At 34.7% G+C, this 21,600-nt stretch overlaps 1 protein-coding gene across 1 annotated transcript; it reads left to right on the top strand.

The window, feature by feature from the left end:
- The first annotated feature begins 769 nt into the window (after positions 1-769).
- LOC123541121 (uncharacterized) lies at positions 770-8,117 on the top strand. The gene is made up of 4 exons (XM_045326526.2): positions 770-786; positions 1,096-1,887; positions 2,593-2,798; positions 4,133-8,117. The coding sequence occupies exons 2-4, from the start codon at positions 1,113-1,115 to the stop codon at positions 5,075-5,077; spliced, it is 1,926 nt and encodes a 641-aa protein (XP_045182461.2). The 5' UTR covers positions 770-786; positions 1,096-1,112; the 3' UTR covers positions 5,078-8,117.
- Positions 8,118-21,600: the final 13,483 nt, after the last annotated feature.

The following is a 21,600-nucleotide window of genomic DNA, read 5'->3' as shown; positions in this document are numbered from 1 at the left end:
CTATTTTCTAAGCAATTTTATTTTTCGTTGTAAAATTAATTCCAAAATGTTTTTCTTTGAAGAACATCACGTTTGTTTTGTGACAGCTAATGACATAACCCGACAATTAGTTACACCCTCAATATCAAGTCTACTTTACAAGTTAAAATATATTCTATATCGATTACACAACGAACCTATTAATTATTTCTATAAATACCATAACCTTTTGTTTTTATTCAAACTTATCCAATAGTGTTGCAGCAAGGCAGGGATGATAAAAAACCGGTGATCTTAAAATTGAATACATTGGTAATATTACGAGCTAGATGGCATTCGCTTTTATCATTGTGTTGTCGCTTCCTAATTTAGAGTCTTTCATGCTACAAACTGTACACTATTAATCCGTGGGCCTAAAAATTTGTTGGAGTTTCTGTAAATTTTGTGTCTGGTACTTACGGCATGTCCCCAAAATTTAGTTGTATTACGAATCTGTAGCTAATACTAATGAGCGGTCTAGGGCCACTGAAAGATTAAATATTCGCTATAAATATTTTAGAACTTTATTAATGAAGTTAATGAACGTTTTTTGTTAAGATACTTTATGAAACCCTCTAAATACGTAACAAGCATTACATCTTTTAATTTTTTGGTTTAGGAGTTTTACTGATGTTTCAATTTGCGGAACTATTTCCAGCATAGATTCACCAGCATTAAAATTTTTTGACCAGCCCATTTACTACCTAGATTATTTAAAGGCGCGCTCAGGTTATCAAACCTTTTTCGTTCCTCGCGGCAGAAGAGTTTGTATGCTTATTAGTTTATGTATTTTACTAATTAAACAAAAATTGTTTTAATGATGATTCCATAAGTTAAAGATTAACTAATTTTATTTGTTTTAAGATGTACTATTTAAAAGATACATTTTGGCAATTGACAATTAAATAGTTAGCCTTTATTGTTATAATGCAAAAATGTTGTATTTTGAATGCATTGGGTTCATAATTTCTGATGGATACTACATTCTTTATTTTGAAATAACTTTCTCAACTTTAAAAGTCATTTTCGATCTTGCATTAACTTACATTAGATATAGAAAAACCGTTATTTTTGCAGAAAGTGAAGGAACAAGCATGCTGAAAGTCCAAAAATATAGAGTTACACCGAATGCGTTTCCAGCTTATAATCTCGCGCGAAAGCGTGTGCCTCCACTACACCAACGATATGTGGAGCTTACAGGCGAACTTGGTATAAACGGCCGTCTCGAGATTCCAGAGTTTGGTTCAATTGATTTAAGTATCGTTGAAAATCTTAACATGCAAAAGTCTTTAGATATCAGCGACGTGGTCCCAAAGAGATCATCAATAGAGCAAACAGAAGAAGCAAATGTTGAAAATATTGCAGCTTATTTAGAAGGACAGGTTGTCAATGAGTCAGGTTCGATAGAACTCGTTTTATTTTCTGAATATTGTGTATCTAGAAAGGAAATAAGTTTACTTTCGAAAACATACAAGGACAGGGTGTTTGTTATTATAGAAGAAGCAGAGAGCAACCCCGAAAGTAATGGGTTAGCAGCATGTTATAATGTTCTTAAAACGACAAAAGAAAACATAAATGATAATGTAGGTGATATATTGGAAAGATTGGTTCTCAAAACAATTACAACTGAATGCGAAAATGTTAAATTATTGCTAGACAAAAAGAAGTTACTGGATCATTTGCAAAGTGAAAATTCCACGGACTATGCAGATGGTGTAACGAAATATATTATCAATGGTTGCAAAAAGCGAAGGAACGCTACACTGATGGTTTCTAATACTTCCGAGAGATCAAACGGGTTCCAAAATATATCTTGTGAGACAGAAGATGGAACAAAGTTTGACCTGCATTTAGATGATAACTGTCAAGGTAAGTAGCTTATTCCATGATGCGATCAGTCATAAATATATAGTCATTATTTATCTGATGTTCAATATAAGAAATACTGTGCAACGCCGATTAATGGCATCTTATCTTTACAAAGACAGATATTTCGTTTCCAAATAGGCCTGTTTATTCAATATATAATACATCGCAAACATTGATTTGCCGCTGAGTTCAAGTTGCTGCACCCACGAGACATCTGAATGACAAACAACAAATTCATTCAATAACTAACACTATTTGAGATACATTATTTCGTATAAAGGATTATCAACAATATATTTGAAGATATTCACCAAATAGTTGCCTTTTTTCCAGCGCGCCTCTATAATGTTTGACGCTATGCCGTAATAATTTAGAGGTTATTATACCGGGCTGGTGTGCCTTAAGGCGATATTGGCATACTAGGTGAGGTATTGGCCCGAGGGCTTTAGCAAGTGTTGCATAATAACACACAGTTATAGTCTTCTTTGTTTATTACGGAAATAAATCGGGACCCGGTCATGTTATAATATTAAATAAACCTCTCAAGGTCAACATCCCTGTCCTACAAACAAGTGTCTGATCTTTAATCAGAGGTTTCACTGTACACAAACAAATTTATATGAAAAGTTTGTTAAAATATTAATATTTGGACAACAAGGAATGTGAATGTCATTTAGAGAATTCAACACTTTTCTATATTTATAGGTTGTGACGCTACCAGGACACACAATGCAAGAAAACTCGATTTGACAAACATGTCTGATGATGTTTGCGAAAAACTTCTTTACGTGGACCGAACTATCATTGAAAGTTTGTTGGCAGAAATGACTGTCTTGTTCCGAACAAGTTGTGTGCCTGAAGACGAATGGCCTAACTTCAAAGTTTACAAGGAAAGAAAAGTTGACGAACAGGTGTTCACCATTATACTACTATAGGTTGATGCTGATCCATTATAATGTTAAAGACTATATTTAAGGTATTGGACCGCAAATAGTAATGTTTAAAAAATGGCATTTGCTTGGTATATTCTTAAAGTTGACCATGTTTCGCACTGTGTTGCAAATTTTAAACAACTTTTCCCGTGCCGTTTTTTGTAAGTTTGTATAATTTATGGTATTTCCTCAAGCTCAAGTAGAGACAAATTTCAATGTGATGGCCACTATCTAAAACGTTTGCAGAGAATTCATTACAGCTTTAATTTTGATAAAAGAAACATCAAACTATTGTTAAACAACAATTATAAAACAAAAATCATGTGGGTTTGTTTTGAATTTTGCTCACTTCATTCAAGTATAACCTCGGGGCTGAAGTAAAACCTACCTGCATTTCTTCCACAATATGTAATCTAAAGAATGAAGGAAAAATAGAGAACTTTTACCGCATGTAACTCAGTATTTTTAAAGATGTCTAACTCTACCCATCCTAATTCAGAGGTAAATTCACTTTGAACAGCAAGAAATCGCTTATAAAATGAAACTTTGGTCCCGGTAGGGCTTGAACCTACACCTCCCTGAAAATTGCAGTCAAAGTAGGTTTATGGTAGGAATCGAATACTCTTCAAAAAGGAGGTATTCTATTACGGGTCCAATACCTTAAATAACTATTTAACTTTGTTTACATTGCGAACAATTTACTTATTTATTCATACATAAACTAGTTTCTATAATATTTTAAGTTATGTAACGGCGGGCAGTTAGCATAACCAGTGTTTCTGGATTCTGTACTAGTACACACCTGATCTCCGGAAGTAACTGCCAACTTTTCCATATGAATCAGCGGTGGAGGACGAATGATTTCAGACTCTGTGCCTTTTATCAATTCTCTACGAAGAACATGCGAGTTTGGATAGAACTCACGACCCCACGATCTGTAGATATGCGCTCTCCCTAGTGAGCCAAGCGGGCCGGCATACTCAAATCATGTTAGAGGACCATATGTTAGACCGGCTATAGCCAGATGTGTTATCGTCGTTATTTTTGTTACTACTACTACTACTATTACTGCTACTACTACTACTACTACTACTGCTGCTGCTGCTACTACTACTACTATTAATATTTTTATTATTATCATTTTTATTATTATAATCATTACTATCATCATCATTATCACTATTATGTAACAGATAAACACTTAAAAATAATAGTATGACTATTGAAATATGATGTTTTATAATAATAATAATAATAATAATTACGAGTTGCAATATTTATATTTGATGTTAATTGCTTAATATACTTTTCAGCTTCAGACAGACTTATTTAATATATCTCCGGCTGTCAAAGGAATGGGCTATCGTTTTGACCGGTTCGTCATTTGCATCGAGGAAGCAAAAGATATGGATGACTACGATTCTATTTTGAAGAGTATTGGATCAGTCATGGATGGCAGCGGCGTAGAAGATTACACGGTGGAAGAGATTTCTAAAGAGCTGAAGCCATACAGCTGTGATGTGAGAGTAGGGGCGAAAATAGAGACAGGCGGTCCTGATGACCTAGTTTGTGGCACTCTTGGATGTTTTGCCTTTATGACTGACGATAGTTGTGAGAAAACGTGCGCGTTGATTTCAAAACATGTAGCCACTTGCGGCAATCGCTTCTTTTGCCCGGATTACGGTATAACTATGCTAAATAATCCTTTGGGACACGTAGTTACGGCAACCGTTCAAGACACGGGATTAGATATAGCAGCACTTTTACTGGATGAAAGGGTTAGAATATGCGCAAAATATAAATCCGAGGATCCCGACTTTGATTCTGGTCTTCTACAGTGTAAACTTCATGATTACACGGAAGACAGCAACGATGAAATACTAAGTAGTGGACAACAGGTTTACATTTGGGGCGCTACATCAAAACCGGGAAAGGGTGTTATAACGATACCAACCTATAAAATTGATGGAATGGAGAATGGACTGATTCTAATTGAAGATCGTTCCGTAAGGAAAGGAGAAATACCGGAACGTTTCTGTAAACCCGGAGACAGTGGCGCAGTAGTATGCGCTGAGGACAGGCGTGGAGAGTTTGTACATGCTGTAGCTATGTTGATGGGAATACTTAATGAACATGCTTTGAAAAAAGATCCAACTACAAGAGGAAAATATCTCTCGGTTCCATTGTCCACTGGGTTGCAAGAATTAACAAAAAGAACGGGCTATTCTTTTGAACTATGCGAGTGTATAAGCAGATAATATACATTAATATGTTGATCAAAATCAAACTGTATTGTTGATTGTTGAACTGTTTGTTGTCTAGGTTTTAATGAAAATGTGGAACCATATTCTAAGGTTAACTTGGTCGGTTATTTAGCTGATGGTCTAAATTGTGACTTATACTTTTGCAAAGGAAACAAACAAGCAAGCTAGTTCGATTTAAACATCTTTTTAATTAAATATCACCCACATATGTATATCTACTTTCTGACCTTTAAGATGTTAACTGAGTAAGAATCTTTTATCAATTTATGTGCTTTATCTTTTTTTTCTCCTAGAATCCAGTAAATGTTCCCCTGTGGTTTACATCTAACATATCAAGAACAAAATATCATGGATATAAAAAGACTGAGAATGAAATGAACATTTCCTCTACATTTAATCAACCCCTTGCTAAACCATTACATACAATTTAATAAGATCTTGTTATTTTAATGAAAATTGGGCTAAACAATATTTTATCCAATGCAGAACGAATCTTGATCTACGGCACAAAAACGAATCATACTTGTCCTTAATGTTTCGTGGTATAAAATAGTACATAATTATTGTATACATGTATAGATACACACACAAGATAAATGTTTACTACCACTAAAATCTGGCTGTTTTTAACAATCAACTATAACTGCATGACATTTAATTATGAATGTAGTTCTATATGCAGATTAAATATATATATTTAGTAAAAGTTAAATACATTTGGTGAGCATTTTAAACATTTGAAATAAATATCTAAAGATAAAATATTTTAGTAAAAGACGGCCATTTAAAGTCTTTGATAAAAGTAGAGACGTAACATGTCAGTTAGTGCAATACTTGCAACATAAGGTTCAAGCTTGCAAAGTGTGAGGATGGTGTTGCACTAGTAACTTTACACAATAATTACTTTGAAATGCTTTGATTTATTTGGAAATTTTATTGTCCGATGGGATTAGAAATGGACTAGAATTTCACATCACACAGAAACACCTTGATTGTTAACTATGTTGCCGTTCTATCTGAGAGACTGAGGTAAAACAGTGGTATGATCTAACTCTGAGCAATTTTGGAAACTTTGATTCTTGTATATTTTATGCACCATACAATATTTATCTCCAATCCTACTATGCTATTTACAAAGAGTATTTATCGTGTTTTTGTATCTATCTACTTAATAGAAAAAGGGCTAGCATAAAATTATTTCATTGTAATATATACACATACCATAGTTGACGTTATACTAATACATAGTGTGATGTTTAATATATAAACATGAATAAAACTTCTACAAAAGTGTGGATATGCAATGATTATTCTAGGTCAGCGTACTGCACACATACAATTGGGCGGAGAAGCAAAGTAATAAACTACGAGCATATCCAACGACGCATTGTCATATCTGAAAGCAAAAGTTACAAAAACAAGAGCTGTCTCCATAGGATGACACATGCCCCCGATGGTACTTTGAATGAATAGTTATGGCCGATGTTAGAGTTTAGTACTTTTGACCTACGGAGCTGGGTTTTGCGCACGACACGTCGTCTTACTGTGCCACACATTCATGCGTAGTTATTTTAAAATCCATGCATGAATGACAAAGATATGGACCGGACACGCCCATCAATGCACTATCATGAAATATTACCTTTAACGTCTAAGTGTGACCTTGACCTTTGAGCTACAGACCTGGGTCTTCCGCACGACACGTCGTCTTACTGTGTCACACATTTATGCGAAGTTACTTGAAAATCCATCCATGGATGACAAAGATATGGACCGGACACGCCCATCAATGCACTATCATGAAAAATGACCTTTAACGTCTAAGTGTGACCTTGACCTTTGAGCTACGGACCTGGGTCTTGCGCGCGACACGTCATCTTACTGTGGTACACATTCATGCCAAGTTATTTGAAAATCCATCCATGGATGACAAAGATATGGACCGGACACGCCCATCAATGCACTATCCTTTAACATCTAAGTGTGACCTTGACCTTTAAGCTACGGACCTGGGTCTTGCGCGCGACACGTCGTCTTATTGTGATACACATTCATGCCAAGTTATTTGAAAATCCATCCATGGATGACAAAGATATGGACCGGACACGCCCATCAGTGCATTATCATTTAACGTCTAACCTTGACCTTTAAGCTACGGACCTGGGTCTTGCGCGCGACACGTCGTCTTACTGTGGTACACATTCATGCCAAGTTATTTGAAAATCCATCCATCGATGACAAAGATATGGACCGGACACGAAAATTGCGGACAGACCGACAGACCGACAGACGGTTCAAAAACTATATGCCTCCCTTCGGGGGCATAAAAATATTATGCACACTGGCTTTTGGAATCTGATAGTCACAGGCATCTTTTTTAAACAAGCGAAAGCAAAATTGTAGAAGTTTTGGAAAAGCTTTAGGTTCTTTGATATTGTTTTCTGATTTGCCAACTGTCAATGTCACCTTAAAAGTTACAAAAATACGACAGTCCAAAACCACTGAAGCTGAATTTTGGTTAATATTTAAGATAACAATATTATGTCAGTTGATGTCCAATTTGTACTAGCTTTTTAAAAAAAGCACCTACTTCTAATGATGAAATTGATTATAAAACAGCATTAGTCATGGACATTTCAAAGAGATATAAGTTATAAAAACTGAAATATTTAATGTATGTGTTTTAATAAAGCATATGTCCCGTTGTTAAATAGTCTTCAAGCATTATGCACTGTTCACTACTGTAGTGTTTGCATGTTTTCATGTGTTTTCTTCAGTGAGTTTGTGCCCTTCCCTGGGACTTATGTTTTTGAATGTTATGCGTCCCAAACATTTATTACGTACTTGATATATCATTGTGTGCATATTGTTGGGAGTGACATTTCTCATAATTAATTATAATTGTTTAATTAGTTTTGGATGTCTTATGGTACCTGGGTTGAACGTTTTATGTTTTTACTTTATATTATCATTCTGTCAAGCATTTTGAGAGGACATATGTCATTCAATATTTACATTACATGTTGTTTTCGTATTAATTATATTGTCTTTTCTGACCCTCAAGACTTCAAAGTAAGAAAGGTTTATGCAAAATCTGCCTTACATTTTGCCTCTTTTGGTCTCTTTTTCATTATTGTCCATTGTCGCATTTTTATTCTAACAATCCCACATGAATTTGATCGTTGTCCGATTAAAAAATACAGACTACAAATCACGTACATGTGATACGCCAGATTTTTCAACATTTGTGCATCTGGATAGCGTTGATACATGCCGAGTCATTTTTTGTACCTTTGCTGTGATAATTCCCCATGAAAAGCTTTGGCTGCTCTAATTTCTACTTAGATCAAATCTGTTCACAATATTTGTTATCTTTGCTAACTTTTTCCAACGAGTTTTGTCTGTAAACGTGTGCATTTTCCCATTTAATTTCACGGATGACTTTTCTGCGCATGGGCCGCCATTTTTCATGCATCTACCGACCTTGATCAAACAACTGCCCCTATATACAAGAAAACTTTGATGTTTGGCAGTAGCAATGGTAGACGATCGGTGGGCTAAATGAAAATAATGTACTTAAAGTTAATTTTATAAAAAGTTGAGGCAGCGCTCCAATAAAACAGAAAATATAAAAATGCTGGCCTTACGATGTAACGATTTGTCTTTTGCCTATAAAATATTCAACGGTATAACATCGCCATCCGTTCGGTAAACGCTGCTCAAGACCATGGACTTAAGTTAGGAATTTAAATGGATATCTACTTTATAGAAGAAAGACATGTAGAAACATTTTTCATTGTAAGCAATTTCTTTTGGTTTAACGTCGCACCAACGCATTTATAGGTCATATGGCGACTTTCCAGCTTTGATGGTGGAAGGACACATCAGGGGCCTCTTGCATTATTTCATCGCAGGCGGGCACCTGGATAGAACCACTGACCTTCCGTAAGCCAGCTGGATAGCTTCATCACATGAAGAATTCTACGCCCCGAGTAAGGTTCAAGCTCACATCAACGAGGGGCAAGTGATTTCAAGTCAGCGACCTTAACCACTCGGCCACGGAGGCCTCTCATTATAAACTATAAACACACTACAGTTAACGTTATATTAGTACATAGTTTCATGTTTATTATATTAACATGAATGAAACTACAAAAAAAATGTGGATATGCAATGATTATTCTAGGTCAGCGTTCTGCACATGGAATATCTCCAATGGCGCATTGCCATAACAATTATTTGAAAGCAAAAATTAAATCTAAAGATAGATAAATATTATGCACACTGGCTTTTGGAATCTGATTCATCAAATGCATCTTTTTTAACAAGCGAAATCAAAATTATCGTAGCTTTGGAAAAGTTTATTATCTTAAATATTGTTTTCTGATATGCCGACTGTCAGTGTGACATAAAAAGTTACAAAACATGCGACATCGAAAACCACTGTCAAAGCTGAATTTTAGTTCATATCAACCATAACAATATTATGTCAGCTCATGTTCATACAGTTGGTTGTCAGATAAGCTTTGTACTAGCTGTTTAAATACAATTACCATTACAGTATCAAATATTTAGTGCTACTAGCCACCCCTATATCGACTGCGTTAGACTGATATCAATCTAATTCAATTGATAAATATCATTTTCTTTTATATCATCTGCACAGTACTGTTACAGTAGTTATTTACACTCCAGAATTTAAGCCCGCCCGCTTAGCTCAGTAGGGAGAGCGTTGGTCTATCCGGGCGGAGCGTATGTTCTCCGTGACGATTTGATAAAAGACATTGTGTATGAAATCATTCGACCTCCACCTCTGATAATTCATGTGGGGAAGCTGGCAGTTTCTTGCGGAGAACAGGTTTATACTGGTACAGAATCCAGGAACACTGGTTACTAGGTTAACTTCCGCCGTTACATGACTGAAATACTGTACTGTTGAAAATGGCGTTAAACCCAAAACAAAAATAATAATTATTTTTTAGTGTTTAAACTTGCACATGTATTGTGAAATTATCGGAGAAGGAGCGCAGGTAAGGTCTTGAAATACTCGGATATTACAAATGTACGATGCGTGTAACGTACTCTAATAACTTTTTCGGCACGTTCCTGGACATATGTTAATTGGCCAGGAAATAATTTCGTGGCCATTAATAAATTATCAGATTTGAGAACCTGATCTAACAAATACAAAAAAAAAAATGAATTAGATAAAAAATTTCCAGTTATACTAAATCCCACTGAGGTGTTTTATTTTGATGAAACAACTGTGCATTTATAATGTTGAGAAATCATAGATTTCTTGTTTTCAAATTCACATAGTGAGTTAGATTTTACGGCGAACCGACACAAAGAGGCCATATATCGCCGAAAACAAGCGCTTTGAAAACGTAAATTGTAAAGCATTTCTAAAAACAATTATGTAAAAATGTATAAACATATAAAATGTAAAGTAAATTGTAAAGCACGTCTAAAACATTTATGCAAAAACGTATATAAAGGGTTAAAATATTAGTGACAAACAACAATATTGCAAAATGTGTAAAGAAAAAATATATGATTTCAGACTTTGTGATAAATGCCTATCTGCTTTAAAAAGGACAAGATATTGCTGACTGAAATGTTTTCAAACGATTCTTTCAAAGATTGAACGTCATAGTATGTACTGCGCTGTGGAGCGAAGTTCACACAGTCGACTAAAATATGTTTAATAGTAAGCGGTGTCTGACATGGTACACATTCAGGTTGTTTTTCTTTGTTCAAAAGATAAGAATGAGTCAAACGGGTATGACCTATTCGACAGCGAGAAAGAACAACTTCCTTCGTGCGAACAGATCTGTTCCCTTGGTGCCATTCACACAAAGTAGGTTTAACATCATGAAGTTTATTGAACGAAGCATTGTTCCATGACGATTGCCATTTAGATAAAATATATTTCTTGACATTTGGCCTAAAATCAGTATATGGTAATTTCATATTAGATTGTGATAATAAAAGGGATTTCTTTGCTGCAGTAGATTTCTATCGGCATCCTCGTTTCCATCAATACCAACATGACTAGGAATCCAACAGAATATGATAGACGTTTTGAAAGATAGTGCATGAACCCTGAGAAGATATTTTGAATGAAAGGATTTTCCATGTTTCGGTTGTGAATTGACTGTAAAACAGAAAGCGAGTAGGAAAAAATAATAAACTTTTCGTCACTATATTTTGATATAAAATTTAGGGCCAAATCAATAGTTTTTGCCTCGGCTGAAAATATTGTTGCGTTATTTGGTAAACGTAATTTTAACTGATGAAGGTAGCTTATGGCCGCACAGCCAACCCCCGAATCATCTTACGAACCGTCTGTGTAAATTGGAAAATAATCCTTGTAAAGTGACTTGATCTCATTATATTTGGATTTAAATATTTCAGGATTTGTTTCTGACTTTTTAAAGGCTGTTTTCAAATCAAAAAGAACTGTAGGGGAAGCAAGGGTCCATGGTGGCGTATCCGGAATTGAATTTTCTTTGATATCTTCGAATTCAAAGTCAGTTTCATTCATAGAAGACTTTATGCGAAATCCAAACGGTTTGATTTGTTTTGGTTTATTCTCATATGAATCAAAGTATTTGGGCTTAAAAATGATTTTATGAGCAGGGTTGGATTTGTTGGCAGCCACCCTTAAAGCATATTGTAATGAAAGCTTTTCTCGGCGTGTGTAAAGAGAGGGTTCGTTTGCCTCAACATACAAGCTTTCAACAGGCGATGTTCTAAATGCACCGAGAGCAATACGAAGACCTTGATTATGGATGGTATCTAACATTTTTAAATAAGATTTTCTTGCTGAACCATAAACAACACAACCGTAATCTAACTTGGATCTAATCAAAGCTCTATACAGTCTTAATAAAACCTGGCGATCGGCTCCCCAATCAGTATTTGAAATTACCTTTAAAAGATTCAATGATTTCAAACATTTGGCTTTCAAATATTTTATATGTGATATAAAAGAAAGCTTTTTATCAAAGATAACACCAAGAAATTTTGCTTCGTCAAAAACGGGTATTTTGGTACCATTTAGGAAAAGCTCAGGGTCACAGTGTTGTTTCCGTATTTGACAAAAGTGGACACACTGAGTTTTAGACTTGGAAATTTAAAACCATTTTTCATGGCCCAAATTTGAAATTTATTCAAACACTGCTGTAACTGGCGTTCAATTGTACGCCTATTTTTCGAACGATAACAAATCAAATCAAAGCCTTGAAATGTCTGATGGTTGCGGGTTGTTGGTAAATTAATTTTCTGTTTAAATGCCAGTCTATGAATATACATGAATGAGAAACAAATACAAATTTAATATGCCTCATATCTAAGATGGACTCTGCCTGACCCAGCTTGTGATGTAACCATGGGCTGGAATGCTTTATCATTGATAGATCTTATATAACCTAAATCGTCAGTGCTAGTGAATAAAGGTTGAATAAGAACTGCTTTTTCATTGATAATTCATCCGCATTGTTCATGAATGGGACTATTTTGTGTAGCACATGAACATCCTTTGGATGAGATTTGGAATCAAATAAAGATGCTATGATTGTCAGAAATACACTTTAACTTTGGTAGCGGGATAAACCCGCCACCAAAAATCATCGACATATAATGAGCAATCTGTCCATTTCACAATATTATTGATTTTAATGCTAAAAAGTGCAACAGATAAAATAGAACCTTGCGGAACGCCCTGTTCCTGCTCAAAAGAGTCAGAAAGGGTAGAACCAACACGAACTTTAAAAGTGCGATCTGATAAAAACTCGGAGATAAATAGTGGAAGACGACCTTTTAAACCTAAGTCGTCAAGGTCCTTCATAATACCATATTTCCATGTGGTACCATCAGCCTTTTCTAAATCGAAAAAGACAGATACAAGATGTTCTTTCTTGACAAATGCATCACGAATAAAATTTTCCAGTCGAACAAGTGATCAGTTGTGCTACGCTGTTTGCGAAAACCACTTTGAAAGTTTGTTATAAGGCCTTGAGATTCTAAATACCAAACTAATCTAGAATTAATCATACGTTATAATGTTTTACATAAGCAACTAGTTAGAGAGATCGGTCTGTAATTACTGGGGTCGGTGTTATCATTCCCAGGTTTCGGTATGGGGATAACTTTAGCTTCTCTCCAAGAATCTGGAAAAATTCCAGTTTTCCACGTGATGTTGTAAATTTCGAGGAGCTCCAATGATTCTCAAGACATTTCTCAAGAGAGTCAAGTAATTCTGTAAGTGAAAAAGGTTTATTATGTGCTGCAAACAATCAACAAATAATTGTATAGCGAACATAAAAAATATCGGTCACCAGGCTAAATTGTATGTTAAGACTGCTTGAATACAACACCTGTTCAGACGAAAAAATGACCTGAAATTGACCAAATTGATTATATTTGCTAGAAGTTAAAAAATTCTTAATCCTTTCTATAATTAAATACTAATTAATTTGAAAGGAGATATTGTTTATCAATACAAACTTAATTGTCTAACATTATATGAACAATACAGTCTTTGTACTAAAATGCGCTGTCAAAACACAGCCACAGATGGCAAGTTGCATGATACATGTCAGGCATGATACATGTCAATACAACATAAACCAGTATCAACATATAATTATTGATGAATGTTATTTTATACAAGATTCCTCATATTATAGATTGTTTGTCACATGTTTCAACAAATGTTGACCTCACTTTTTCCGTAGATTATAAGATACATTCACTGGTTGTAGGTGCAGATGGGAATTTCCGGTCTTGAGGGTAACTGTTTAGGCGGTAACGAAGCTACAGCCAAATTACTGCCTAAACAGTTATCCGAGAGCCGGATATTCCCATCTGCACCTATAACCCGTGAAAAAATCTTTTTCTTTCATACCGGTATCAAGAAATAATAATAAAAATAAAATCAATCGAACGGCTTCCTTTTAAGAACTATTTCTTATAGCAGCGTATTTAAACAAAGTGCGGGAAAGCAACGTCCGTAAACAGGAAAGACGTTTCAAAGACAAATAACAATGCAAGTTCCGGTTTTGTTTTATCAATTGCAGCGTAACGTTATGAGTTTTTGATATAATAACTTGGTTTGAATCAAGAAATATACTATCAGGAACAAAGTGAAAATGTCATTGTATTGGTATTGGATTTTTATTTCGTTTTTGAAATAAAATATAAATTAGGACATGCATTTGCATTTATTTATTTTTTCTTTTCATTAAATTATCTCGTGCGCTCGGCATCCTTTCTCGTGGTCAAGGCGTCTTATCTCAAGCGCACGACATACTTATTATCTCATGCGCATGACATTATAATTTGTGCACAAGACATATTATCTCGTGCACTCTGCATTTTATCTCGTGCGCATGACATCTTATTCGATCGCACGACATCTTATCTATATTTTATTGTGTGTATTCATGTCATCAATAAAACCATACGGACGAGGAGATAATAACGGTTCCCGCTTATTCAGACTTTATTTAACTGCCCACAAGTAAAGGGCCATCCTACCTTCAAAGGTAATGGAATTCATTAAGCGAACATAATTACGCTTACTGCTTGTTAGAAAAGCAACCAATCGCAGTTCGACTGATTGTATCTGAATTGGTTCATTGTCAGAAAAGTTATAAAACTGCACGCATGAATTAAGGGCAAACAGTGAAATTCTTGATATACATACATACTTAATATTTATTTTGTCAAGGATTTTAATTTATATCTTTGTGTTGTCACTGAATTGTTGCTGCATTTTATTTAACTAAATGCCCTGGAACAGAGTTAGAAGTTTTAGCGCTCGAGGTAAGATGTCCTGCGCACGAGATGTGATGTCGAGCGCACGAAATTAGATGTCGAGCGCACGAGATGAGATGGCCTCCGCAAGAGATAATCAATTAAAACAATCATAAATTCCTGTCCTAAACATACCACCGTAACTCAAAACAAAAATCAGATATGGTTTGAGTTGATCTGACATTTGAGATGGCATCACATGGAAAATAGTGTCGAGCGCTCGAGATATGCAGTCGTTCAGCGTAACAGATAAGATGTCGAGCGCACAAGATAAGATGTCGTGCGCGCTAGATTACATGCCGTGCGCTCGAGAAAATATGTCATGCGCTCGAGATAATTTAATCTTAAAGATATAAATGCATGTCCGTGGAGATAAGATATCGTGCGCCCAAGTTAAGATGTCGAGCGCTCGATATTGTTATGTTGTGCACTCGAGATAAAATGTCGTGTGCACAAGATAATTTTATCTTAAAAAATGCATGTCCGAAACATTCCGTCGCAACTGTCTACTTTTACTATGTGATTGCATCTTCAATACAATGTCATGTAATTTTTATTATATTTTAAGCATTCAAAGTATATTACTATAGTCATCTTAAACTTAGACCTGTCCGTGGAATTCTAAATTCTTTCCGCAAAAAATAACAAAACATTAAGTGATACACTTAAAATATCAAATGCCAGAGTCTTTAAATATTAAATTAGAGCATCGCCTACGAGTGTCAACGCTCGTTCTAAGCGCTTTCACGTTTTAAGGTTATCGCTGTTTGCAGTATTTACACTCTAAGATTTTATTTCAAAGAAGTTGGTATGAAAACTGATTGAAACGTTATAGTTCATAGTTCGCAATATAAGATTGTGGTAATATAATTATACTTCTCAGACGTAGTAAACACTTAACAGGTACAGCTTCAAAATTAGTATTTCAGTCTTCACAAGGCATTACTTCATAGTTTACACTTCATACTCCAGTGTTCATAGATTTGCATTTTACACTAAACACTGCTATTGAAATGAGGGGTTCACTACAGAATTGCTTTTAAATGGATACATTGCTGGTTTTGAAGACACGTTTTTCTAAGAGGGCATGATTTGTTAAAACAATGATGACTATTGCCTTGTTTTTTTTCAGTTTGTTTATTAAACATGACCGTTACGAGCAGCCTGCATGAGTTTGTACTAAAATCATAGCAGTAAAATGATGTTGTCTTTCAATGCAGCAAAAGTGATGTACAAATTGAGACAGAATTGTGAATTACGAAGTGTAAATATCGAACAGTGACAGGTGACGGCAGACTTAATAACATCTTAATCATAAGTTATTCAGTGCACGTTTTTCCACATTTTAATCATAAATTATTCAGTGCACGTTTTTTCCAAAGGATGCTTGATAAGAAAAATTAGTATTTAATGCGGATTAAAACAAAAAATAAACACACCTTAAATCAAATATGAATGACAATGATTTCGCAGAAGTCGTTGTTTTAAGATGAACAAAAAACTCTTCCGGCGTCATCAGCCGGGTGTGATAAGGCAGACGCATATCCTGTCAGTGTCAGTGTCTGCAATCATTTGTCACAAGCAACATCACAAAGAATTTTAACTTGAGTAAAAGGCATCATGGCTAATGTAAGTAAACATTTCATATTTTGTAGTTCTTGTTTCGTATTTTGTTGTAATCTCTTTGAATATTACAGCTATGGGTCAGTTATTTTGTATTCTATTACCCATCGTGGTATGTAAAGGTATTTTTAAGAATGATTGTAATAATTGGCTGTGTCTTATATAAATCTAGTTAGATGAAATCATAGCAGACATATGATCTTGATGCATTTATGACTTTAACATGTCTTTTAACTGTCGTTTTTTTTTTAAGTGTAATCGCTGGCTTTTACCCAGCTGCTCGTATGTTTCGAAATAATATCCAGATGGGCAGCTTTGGTTTCCATCCACCAGTAAAGCTATAAATTCGCCATATAAATTAAGCTACATCTGTGCAATTTTAAACCTAACAGATCAAACACAAGACAAACATTTTGTATGCCAACTGATTGCATTTATTTGTGTGTGTGTGTTTTTTTAATCGTAGGATTAATTTGCTTGGATCTATTACGACACTTCTCATTATTAAATCGGCATGCATGTATATTATTTGATTTGTCTGTACTACATTTGTCTGTATATTGCCACCGCTAAGCTAGCTACCCTCGACCCAAATTTTACCATCTACATCTAAAGCAGATTTTTGATATCTGTTTGCTTTCGCCGAGTTTGTTTTGAAACGGCGTAATTGACAGTGAGCCATACAATGTTTAAAGAACATGCAATTTGCAGTCGTTAAAAACAAGAAGTTTTTCTGGTCTTTAGTACGATAAATAATAAAAAATAAATAAATGAATAAACGACTAAATAAATAAATATAAAGAATTAATATATTGTACTGTATAAAAGAATTCTGTTAAAGCTTGATATTTGTTACACATTTCATTTCACTCATGCACAGACTAGATCAAACTGATATAGTCAGGATCCTAGGCTATAAAAGTTGAAATCAGTTGCCCAGCAGAAAACGCAAAAGATATTGACTGTTTACAACAGCTTAACTATTTTGAGAAACTGTTGATTATTATACTTCATCAAATTGCGAAATTGGATTTGTTCAAGATGGCCGTCCAAATATGGCGGCGATCCATCTTTACTGTGTTTGATGTAATTGCAGTAGGATGACGGGTTTCTAAAGAATGGTTTAAACACAAATAAATTTCAAATGACTAAAATAAATAGAATATCTGCAAATTGCATGTTCTTTCCATAGTCGACAGAACTTCTAAAACATTGTATGGCTAGAATAAGATATTGATGGATAATACATTTTATAAATGTTACATCTAGTTGAATAAAGGAATAATAGATTTTTAAATGGTTGCTATGATAATTATGTTAATATGGGATTGATATAGGCATAAATCATAAATATTATTCACATGTACCTCATCTGTATATGCTACAAAATGAATGTAAAAAGAACTATTTTTACAACTTCCTAAAAGCGAAATAATTGTCTTTTCTACACCACATTGGACTCGCGCAGGTTATTTCAGCGCTTACGTTCATGCGCAATACGTAGTTCGCTTAAAATAATCTTCTATCACCTTTTCAAATCAGAAAATAGTTTATGAATTTCTCTATTTTCGCAATGAAACACACCCAGATTTTCGTATATTGCTATTCAAAATGCTTATACAAGCAATATCGTATAAGAAAGTTATATGAATAGTAGTTCTTACATTATTTCTGTGTGCCATCTACTGATTTGAAGCTATATGTCCAATGTCCAACAAAATGTGGTATGTCTCAGAGCGGCTATAGGTCGTAACCTCGCAACTGGAACTATAACACACTATCTAAAATACTTTTACAGGGTTTGACGTCACACCGACACAACTGTAGGTCATAAGACGACTGTCAGCATTAACATTTTGGTTAGGAGTATCTAAAATCCAGTGAACTAATACTTATAGGTTATTAGGTTTGTATGGAGAAATATGTACGAGTTCTGAAGCGGAGTAATATTGCGCGAATTTAGGAGCGCAATATTACCTCCGCGTAAGAACGAGTGCATATTTCTCCATACAAACCTAATAACCTATTTATTACATACTCGTTTACGAAAAAAAATATAAATAAAAACAAACAGCGTCACTTAAAATGATATTTATTGTCATAAACACAACATTTACCAATGTTCTAAAAATAGATATGGGTTTTCCCCTAAAATTAGAAATAAGGTCATTGACCTCAGCGTGTAATTAACACAAGAGATATAGGCATGTATGCCAAACAGAAAGAACAGGGTTTTAGAGCGTCACCAACACGTTTACTTCATTTGAATGTTCAGATTTAGTGTTTGGATTATAGCGCCTTTAAATAAGCTTGACTGTAAGTCCTGTGCAGTTGAAATAGCAAGCTCAGCTGCTGAGTTTTGAGCTTGAGCAGTCTGTGTAGCTGGAGGAACTTTCATTTCAAGAGAAGTCGAACTGACAGGATTCCCAGCGCCGATATTTTTATCACGTGCAGGAAACGATCCACCCTGGTTGAGAATCGTGGAGATGCTCTTTTGTTCCTCAAATGGTAGTGCAGTATGATTGATAAAAGATCAGTGATATCAAATGTTTTCTGTTTTCGCGATGTGGCAAAATCATGAAAATATCAATAATATTCATCTTTGGAAATACAGGAAAAGTGAACATGTTTGTGGTGTTAGGAACTAGAAAAGAAAAAAGGTAGATTTTTGGGTTTTATAACTGACAGGGACAATATTTGTAGACATGGGTATTTTAAATATTCACCTGCAGTTGAAGAGATATTTTTGTGTCCTGTCACCTGCATAATTTTATTTGGAGGGACCTCTGACTAAGAGAGAGTGAACACACGAGTTTTCCTAACAGAATGATTGGTGAATCGTTTGTTGTTTATTCCACAGTATTCTGCTGCATGTTTAACAAGCTTTCCAAGTGTATTGGCTCCCGTAGGCCGTGGATAGTACCTGAAACATGGAATGTTTTCATTAGATTGATAATATTTTAAGAAAAAATAACTGAGCAAACATTTAGCTATAGGTTAACAAGTGTCCCTTTCAAAAGTAAAGATGACATTTTTTTTTTGAAAGCAAACATTATTTTCTAAAACTGTAATTTTCTAAATTTTGTACTTTAAAAACTGATAATAAAATTTTCTTTTCTTGGTGTGAACATTTATTGTAAATCTGTTGTAGCTATCCTTTTTAACGTGAAAAGTGGATATTTTTATCAATTAGTAATAATCACTAGTAGTACATTTTAGCATTTAAGGCTGTGTTAGTAAAGTACCATATTTCATCATCTGGTTTTAGTTTATTTGGTGGCTTTGGTATCAAGTAGAATGGGCTATCAGGCGTTTTCATTTCAACTGGTCTTCTTGAACAGAAAATCTTAAATAATTCGACAGCATTGTTGTCACTGTCGCCCGTTGAAAAGATGCGTGGTGTTGTCTCGCGACAGTCAGCTCTACTTCCGTCCCTGGTTTTTGAATCACGTTCCAAATATTCAAGATATTCAGTACCTGCAAACAATTGTTAATCATTACCTTTTTGTACTGTAAAATCACATATTTTCACTGTGTCAAAATTTCGCAAATTTTATATTTTGAGTTTGTTCGCGAGGTTTAATAATAGCGAAATTGTAAAAAAAGGTATCATACTTGAATTTGAATTATACTAGTGGTGAATAATTTTGCGAGGATTAATTTTCATGAGATGTAGGGCCTCACGAATGTAGCAAAACTTAAATCCTCGCGATTTTTTTTCTTTTACAGTAAATGTAATGCTGATTTTAAATTTCAAAATCTTTTTTTACAGTACATTTTCTTGATATTTTATTGCATGGAGAAATTAGATTTTACTTTTTTGTCATTATAAGTATGATACTTAAACTTGAATACATTAAAAGTGAAAACCGTCCTGGGAAAAGGGACCATCTTTCAAATACTACCGTGTATGATTTATTTATATAAATGTTACGAAAAATGCATGCGAAGAAAATGGAATCCTTTATGTATATTTTGAAGAATAAAAATATATGACAACTATTACCGGGCCATTTATTTCTGTTGAACATTTAACCAAGATGGTCCATTTTAGCTTGACCAGGCCAAAGCTTCATTAATATAGTTACCAGCAGAATCTGACTTTAAGCTGATGTCAGCAAATTTCAGTTTTATTTGTTCGTCTCTACCCCTGAAGCCAAAATGCTTTCCAATCATGAAGAACAAGGTGAATTGTAGTGACTGGGGTGTTTTTGATCCCATTACTCTTTTTTCAAACATTGTTTCTTCATCACCCCTATCGACTGAGTGACTTGCCTTTGGCGTATTCCCATAGCCCCCCTTTTTTAGTTGCATCTTTTTGGCTTTAAGGGCTTCGTTCGACTTATGGAAAACCCTGTCACGCAGGGATATTGGGTAATTCTTAGATTTGAGGTATCTTTCAAGAGAATTTTTTATTGAATCCAGGGAAGTAGGCTCATAGTCCTCACCACTGGCTTGTCTGATAGAAATATACATTTCTGCAAGATATTCATTGAGAACACAGGGTATGATGTTTTCTATGAGCCTATGTTCATATTTATGCTGTCTAAGCCAACGTTGTACATTACGGACATCTTTTTCAGTGGCTTTTTTTTGTATTTGCCTTTTTTTGAGCATCAATGAAGAATTGGACGTCAGTGTCAGCTTTTTCCTTTCTGCTCTCAGATACAGGGTCAGGGGTGTTTTTATTCATTTGTGAGATGTTTTCTTTATTTTCAATTTCATCAGGGTTTGGATTTTGTTCATTTTATTCAAAAGGTGCGAACAGATCATCCAGAAATGACTCTAGTAACTCTAAAACATCAAAATTGGGAAAATCGTCTGCATTCGCCAGTGTTTACTCCGAAACGACAACAACAACAAATTTGCATAATTAATTAAATTTGCAAGTGCTCGTTACTTGCCGTAGCGATGTTGCGCGAAATATCCGAATGAATAATTTATGTAAATAATATCACGTGATCTCGTATGCATAATTATGAGGTAAAAGTAGTGCCGTTCAATACACACCCGATATGACTTTGATAACACGTCCGATATGGAAAAATATTGACGTTTCCGGTTCTATTGTA

The sequence above is a fragment of the Mercenaria mercenaria genome, chromosome 16 (assembly GCF_021730395.1).
Source record: "Mercenaria mercenaria strain notata chromosome 16, MADL_Memer_1, whole genome shotgun sequence".
Classification (NCBI taxonomy): domain Eukaryota; kingdom Metazoa; phylum Mollusca; class Bivalvia; order Venerida; family Veneridae; genus Mercenaria; species Mercenaria mercenaria.
Note: the sequence above shows the minus strand (reverse complement) of the source record. Positions and strands in the feature narration are given on the sequence as shown.